The sequence below is a fragment of the Euphorbia lathyris genome, chromosome 9 (assembly GCF_963576675.1).
Source record: "Euphorbia lathyris chromosome 9, ddEupLath1.1, whole genome shotgun sequence".
Taxonomy (NCBI): Eukaryota; Viridiplantae; Streptophyta; class Magnoliopsida; order Malpighiales; family Euphorbiaceae; genus Euphorbia; species Euphorbia lathyris.
This window is the reverse complement of record NC_088918.1, coordinates 47,557,643-47,564,878: the sequence shown is the minus strand read 5'-3', so window position 1 is coordinate 47,564,878 and position 7,236 is coordinate 47,557,643. Positions and strand designations below refer to the sequence as shown.

The 7,236-nt window shown below is 36.9% G+C and overlaps 1 protein-coding gene across 1 annotated transcript; it reads left to right on the top strand.

Annotated features, from left to right (window-relative positions):
* Positions 1 to 328: 328 nt before the first annotated feature.
* LOC136206232 (pyruvate decarboxylase 2) lies at positions 329 to 2,925 on the top strand. The gene is made up of 6 exons (XM_065997201.1): positions 329 to 1,082; positions 1,182 to 1,345; positions 1,449 to 2,099; positions 2,179 to 2,296; positions 2,379 to 2,567; positions 2,645 to 2,925. Exons 1-6 carry the CDS (start codon positions 558 to 560, stop codon positions 2,813 to 2,815), a joined length of 1,818 nt encoding a protein of 605 aa, XP_065853273.1. The 5' UTR covers positions 329 to 557; the 3' UTR covers positions 2,816 to 2,925.
* The last annotated feature ends 4,311 nt before the right edge of the window (positions 2,926 to 7,236 follow it).

The following is a 7,236-nucleotide window of genomic DNA, read 5'->3' as shown; positions in this document are numbered from 1 at the left end:
CTACCTTAATCGATCCCATCACCAACCCAAATTTCTAATGACACTGAAAATAAATGAAATTCATAAAAAAATTATTAAAAATGCATTTGTTAAAAATAAAAAATATAGAAAAAAAGTTCCCGTATGCCATTTGGGGTAGATGGTAATAATCCCACCTGCCCTTTAGGTAGGTGGATGTGGTTCCCGTCGGCCAAATTTCGAGTGAAAAAGTAAAAGTGAAAAAAGGAAAATGGAAAAATGAAACATGAAACATGAAACAGGGAATTACTTGGGGAGGGGACCAACTTTAATTTCCTAAAACGGTCTCAACTCAAGAATGATGGATCATCGTAGAATAGTCCACTGATCACCGCCATTGGAAGCAAAAACGTGTTCCCACTCAAACAACAGCCCCTGGTTTCACCATCTCTCCTTTCCACCTATAAATTCTTTCCCATTTCCATACATGCAAATGCAATGCAAACAAATCAAATTCCTCTTTGTCTTCTATCTCTCCTTAATTTCTTCTCCCCCAATTTGAAACCCATCACCTTCAAACTACACCTCTTCTTTTTCCGATGGACACCAATATCGGATCTATCGACGCTTGCAAGCCTAACAATAGCGACATGTGTGCTCCATCCAATGGCTCTGTTTCCACTGTCCAAAACTTTGTTTCCCCTGCCGTTATCAGCTCTCCTGATTCTACCCTCGGCCGCCACATAGCTCGCCGCCTTGTTCAGATTGGCGTCACTGATGTTTTCTCTGTTCCGGGCGACTTCAATCTCACTCTTCTTGACCATCTCATAGCTGAGCCTGGCCTTAAAAATATCGGTTGCTGTAATGAGCTCAATGCAGGGTATGCCGCTGACGGTTATGCCCGGTGTCGCGGTGTTGGCGCTTGTGTTGTTACGTTTACCGTCGGTGGACTCAGCGTCCTTAATGCGATCGCCGGTGCTTATAGCGAGAATCTGCCTGTTATTTGTATTGCCGGCGGGCCTAATTCAAATGATTATGGGACTAATAGGATCCTTCACCATACCATTGGTTTGCCTGATTTCAGCCAGGAGCTTAGGTGTTTTCAGACTGTTACCTGTTTTCAGGTAAAGGGAAATCAATCCAGTTACGTATTGTATTATGAATTTAAAGGTTTTTTTCATTATGATTTATAATGGTTTTTATGTGTTTGATGATTTTAAAAGGCTGTGGTGAATAACTTAGAAGATGCACATGAGCTTGTAGATACTGCTATATCCACTGCTTTGAAAGAAAGCAAGCCTGTTTATCTCAGCATTAGCTGTAATCTGGCTGCCGTTCCTCATCCTACTTTTAGCCGTGATCCTGTCCCATTTTCACTCTCTCCCAGGTGGATATTTAGTTCTTTAATATGTGCATATTAATTTAATATTAGTAATAGAAGTTGGATGGTGGGAAATTGATTTAAAAAATGGTGTTCTGTTGATGGCTAGATTGAGTAATAAATTAGGCTTGGAGGCTGCAGTTGAAGCAGCAGCAGATTTCTTGAACAACGCAGTGAAGCCAGTTCTGGTGGCTGGTCCAAAATTGAGAGCGGCAAAGGCAAGCCATGCTTTTGTCGAGTTAGCTGATGCGTCTGGATATCCCGTGGCTGTGATGCCATCAGCTAAAGGCCTTGTGCCCGAAGAGCATCCCCATTTCATTGGAACTTATTGGGGTGCAGTAAGCACTGCCTTCTGTGCTGAGATTGTGGAATCTGCAGATGCTTACCTGTTTGCCGGACCCATTTTCAATGATTATAGCTCCGTTGGATACTCTCTTCTTCTCAAGAAAGAGAAGGCCGTTATTGTGCAGCCTGATCGTGTGGTGATTGCAAATGGACCTGCATTCGGATGTGTTCTGATGAAGGATTTTCTCACAGCCCTTTCAAAGAAGATCAAGTTCAATACTACTGCTTTCGAGAACTATCGCAGGATTTATGTTCCTGATGGACATCCTTTGAAAAGTGAACCAAAAGAACCATTGAGAGTTAATATTCTCTTCCAGCATATACAGAATATGCTGTCCAGTGGTACTGCTGTCATTGCTGAGACAGGGGACTCGTGGTTCAACTGCCAGAAGCTGAAATTGCCAATGGGATGCGGGTAAGCAATCCAGAAATGTTTCTGTGTGTCTATAAATGTTATAAGGCTTATAACCAAATATGTGAAATTGGGTTTTCAGGTATGAGTTCCAAATGCAATATGGCTCAATTGGTTGGTCAGTAGGGGCAACTCTTGGGTATGCTCAGGCTGTACCAGAGAAGCGTGTCATTGCTTGTATAGGCGATGGTAGCTTTCAGGTATAGAATCAAAGACTCTTGTATAGTTGGCTTTCAAAAGTTCAGTATGGGTGATGAATTGAAGTGTGAATAACACTAACAGGTGACTGCACAAGATGTGTCAACAATGCTGAGATGTGAACAGAAGAGCATAATATTCCTGATCAATAATGGAGGGTACACCATTGAAGTTGAGATCCATGATGGTCCATACAATGTGATTAAGAACTGGAACTACACTGCGTTGATCGATGCAATCCACAATGGTGAAGGCAAATGCTGGACAGTCAAGGTGAGTTTTGTAAGCTTTGCTTGACACGAAACTCAAGATGAGATGAGATGAAAGTTAATTAACTCCATTCATTGCAGGTGTTCTGCGAGGAAGAACTAATTGAAGCAATAGAGACGGCAACAGGGGAAAAGCAAGATTGCTTGTGTTTCATTGAGGTTGTGGTTCATAAGGATGACACAAGCAAAGAACTCCTGGAATGGGGTTCAAGGGTCTCTGCTGCCAATAGCCGCCCACCAAACCCTCAGTAATGCATGCAATCATCTTTAATTCTAAGTTGTTGAGTTCATTATTGTTCTGCAAAATTTTGTGATATTTTTGTATATTCGTTTTGAATTTCATAAGAATCTTCATTTCATTTCTTGGATCTATTACTATTAAATATGGTTGAATGAGAATACAGACATTAAAAAATGACATTATTCAGAAACTACAAGAAAATGAATACTCCTTTGAATTTGAGAAAGGAAAGATAAATTGTAAGAAAATCTTGTGCCTCCTTCTCTGTTTGGTTTTTAAAAAAAAAAATGTTCTCCACTTATTTAAAATAATATACTTTGTGGACTAAGAGATTAAATTTTATTTATTTATAATTTTTTTTGGAGAAGAACAGAAAGAGGCATTTGAGGGCAAAACAACATGTCAATCATCAAACACCAAAAAAACTATTATATAGGTGAGTTTCATAATAATAATAATAACAACAACAACAACAGATTTTGGAGTTTTCAGAGGCAATATCATAACCGGATAAACCATAACCTTGAAATTTGCTTGTTCTAATATTTCACTTTTTCATTTTATTTTATTAACAAAATTAAGTTACACTCAGGACTTCATGGAGTTATGAATCACAACAATGGCTTACCATCTTTTCACATGTTTCAGTGATACTTGTTAAATTGAGGCATGTTTCAGTGATACCTGCTAAATTGAGAATAAGAAAGAGAAGGTTGAGAATAAGAAAGAGAAGGAGAAAGAAGATTTCACATGTAAAAAGGGAAAAAGATTAATTCATATTTTCATTCATAATCTCCCCCAAGGACACAGCTCAAGAGTAATATAGTAGTTTCCTGGGTTTGATATCTCTAATTAATTAAATCTCTAATCTAAATAAATATCTAATTAAGATTAGGATTATTATCTATTTATATTAAGATATAAATAAAAATAATGATTATATTTATTTATCTAATTAGTAATCCTATTCGGAAAGGATTCTAAATAATTAAATTAAATCTCTAACATAAATAAATATCTAATTAGATTAGGATTATCATTTATCTATTTATTTATATTTAGATATAGATAAAAATAAGGGTATTGCTATTCACCGCACTCAAATTCCGGTCCACCGCCCATTTTTGACATATTTGCCCTTCTCATTTTATTTCATCCAAAACCTTAAAAGCTCTCTCTCCCTTTCTCTCCCGAGCACAAATCCTGGATTTTACAAAAATGGATCCAAGCATTCCCGAAGATAATGATTTCAAACACGAGATAATATTACGATTCTTCCGACTTCATCTCGTCTTAATTACTCTTCCGTTTACTCTCTTTTTGATCTCGTGCCGATTCCTTTAGGGGTCTGTTTGGTTCAGATTTCGGAATCGGAATCAGAATCGGAATGCAGTGGAATCAGAATCGGAATGAATGTTTATTTCTTTTGTTTGGTTCATTCTGGAATCAGAATTCTCTTTGAAGAGTTTGGTTCACTAATGATCGGAATTGGAATCAATATCAAATTTAATAAATATATTTTTTAATTAATCACTAATTATTATAATTCATTCAATAATAAAAGAATAAATTCGTTTAATCATCTTAAATGGAGATGTTGAAGAAATAAGAAGGAAAAAAGATAATTACAAAATGTTTTGTAAAAATAATTTTTATCATTTTTAAATTTGCTTATTACTGAAAATTAAGAATTAATTTGTCATATGAGGCTTAGAAATCTTTGAATTTTGTTGATATATGCATAAAGAATGACTGATAATTGTCCTGTTTTAGTTGAAAATCTTGTCTTTTTCAGGAAATCCATAGCAAGAGTAAGAAAAAAACCATATTATGTGAGAGATGAAATTGCAACAGGTCAAGAAGAGGTCAAGGAGAGAACGTGGGACAATTTCATTCCACTTGGGAATCAAAGTGATTAACAAGGGTTAAATGGGTAATCACTAATTCCTCATTTATGGGAATGGAATTCCAATTCCATATGTTATTTAATTTAACCAAACAAGTGCAATGGTAATATCCTCATTCCCATTTCGATTCCCACACACTTTTTATTCAACCAAACACTCCCTAGAGGCAATCAATTTAGATTGCTATATTCATTGGTTGATTACTAGCCGTTTTCTTTTCTGTTGATTTCATTGTTCGTGAAACACGGTTGAGAAGTTGTGGGCACTTCGTTTGCAATGGTAGATAGATCTTCAGAAAAGGTACACTTGTTTAATCCCTCTTTATATGAAATAACGATTAACAGATCTTGGGGAAAGGGAAATAGATAAAATAGATAAAATTTTATATTTCTGTTGCGCCTAGGCTTGTCTATTTTCTTTCATAAGTTTCCTATATCTGTGATTCAAGAGCTTTTAGATGAGTTGCAAGGGACCACCAAGTTTTCAAAGATCGACTTAAGGGCTGATTATCATCAGATACGAATGAAAGAATCTGACATCTTTAAAATAGATTTTCGTACCCATTCCGGTGACTACGAGTTCATGGTGATGCCATTTGGGCTTACTAATTCCCCCTTTACCTTCCAAGCACTCATGAACACAATCTTCAAGCCCCATTTACGGAAGTTTGTACTTGTCTTCTTCGTAAACATCCTTGTTTACAGTCCTGACATTGACACTCACTTGTCACACCTATAAATTGTGTTTCAATTGTTAACAGAACATCAACTCTTTGTAAAAGAATCGAAGTGTGATTTCGGTGTGGACAAGATATCCTATTTGGGACATATAATTTCAACTCAATGGGTAACCACTGATCTAGAGAAATTGCAGCCACGGTTAGTCGGCCACTCCCTTTTACATTAAAGGGTCTCATTAGCTTCTTAGGGTTAACTGGATACTATCGAAGGTTTGTCCAAGGGTGTGGGGCTATGAGTAGGCCACTTACAAATATGTTACGAAAGGACAACTTCTAATGGACACCTCATGTTATTTCTACCTTCAATCAACTTAAATAGTTGATGTCTCAGGCACTGATACTGGCTTTACCCAACTTTCATCTTCCCTTCACCATTGAATATGATGCAAGCAGCACAGGAATCAGTGATGTTCTCATGCAGAATCAGAGGCCAATCTGCTACTTATCTAAGGGACTCAACCCTCGAAATCAGCGATTATCCACCTATGAAAGAGAATTTCTTGCAATTTTTCAAGCAGTCTTTTATTGGAGACCCTATTTGAAACATGACCCATTTGTCATTCGAACCGACCAGGAAAGCATTAAGAACTTTTTAGAACAATGATTGTATACGTCCTTATAGCATTTCGAAATTATTGGGGTTGGAATATTTGATACAATATAAAAAGTGGGTAGAAAACAAAGTCGTGGATGCTTTGTCTAGACAATTTAAGGATCAAATAACCCCAGTTGCTCAGGTACTGGCCATCTCCATGGTGGTTATGGCTTGGCTAGAGGAAATTCAGAATTCATATACCTCTAATAATTCAGCTACGCAACTTATCCAGCAATTTTCAATAGCTCCAAAGACTTCTGGTAAGTTTTCGTACTCGAATGGCCTTTTAAAGTATAAACATTGGATGTATATCGGTTCATCAACTGGTCTTAGAGCTTGATTAATCACTGTCTATCATAATTCCCCTTTGGGGGGATGATGCGCCTCCGAGCTGACGCTCGAAAGCTCACTAAGGGATAAGTGTACCCTCGTCGTTATCAAGTAATAAATCTGGTTTAGGTATCAAATCCATATGATTTATACCGCAAGTACCAAACTACTAGGCTTCTAATGTTATCTAGGCGATGAGGGGTTTCAGATTTGATTTGTTTAAGTTAACCTACTCCTAATTAAGTTAAATCTACTCCTATCTAAGTTAAATCTACTCCTAAGTGATCTTTAGTAAGGCAATTAACCTAGAATGGGATGGAGTGATATGATAATATTGATTCCAGCCTAATTTAACATTCAACTGTCAACCTAATATGAGTCACTTAGGTCTAAGGCGATTAAACCGACTTATCCTTCTAAGGTTCCTAGTTTGTGATTCCATTGTAAGGCTGAAACTAGCTCCGAGGTTCGGCAATTTAGGTTTTATCAACTATAAGGTTGTCAATCCTATAGGTCTCTGATTAGGGTTAATCAGATTCGACTCGCAATAAGTACCTAGATGATATTTGGATATTTGAATGAGTTAACCCAAAAAGGCAAAGCATAAACAGAAGAGAAATAACAATCAATTGAAGAAATTAATACTTGAATTAATATTAAAGATGAAAGTATTGTTTGTCATGGAGATACAATTAGCCTAGCATTCATAGAAAGGATCAGAGATAAACAGATATAAAAGAGAAGAAATCCCTTTCAGGGAACCTGTCGACCAGTGCAGTCGTCTTCCTAGGACTTGAAGGATGATTGACCTTGAATAATCCATTGGAGCACGAAGGTTGATGTTCTTCAATGGTAGACGGA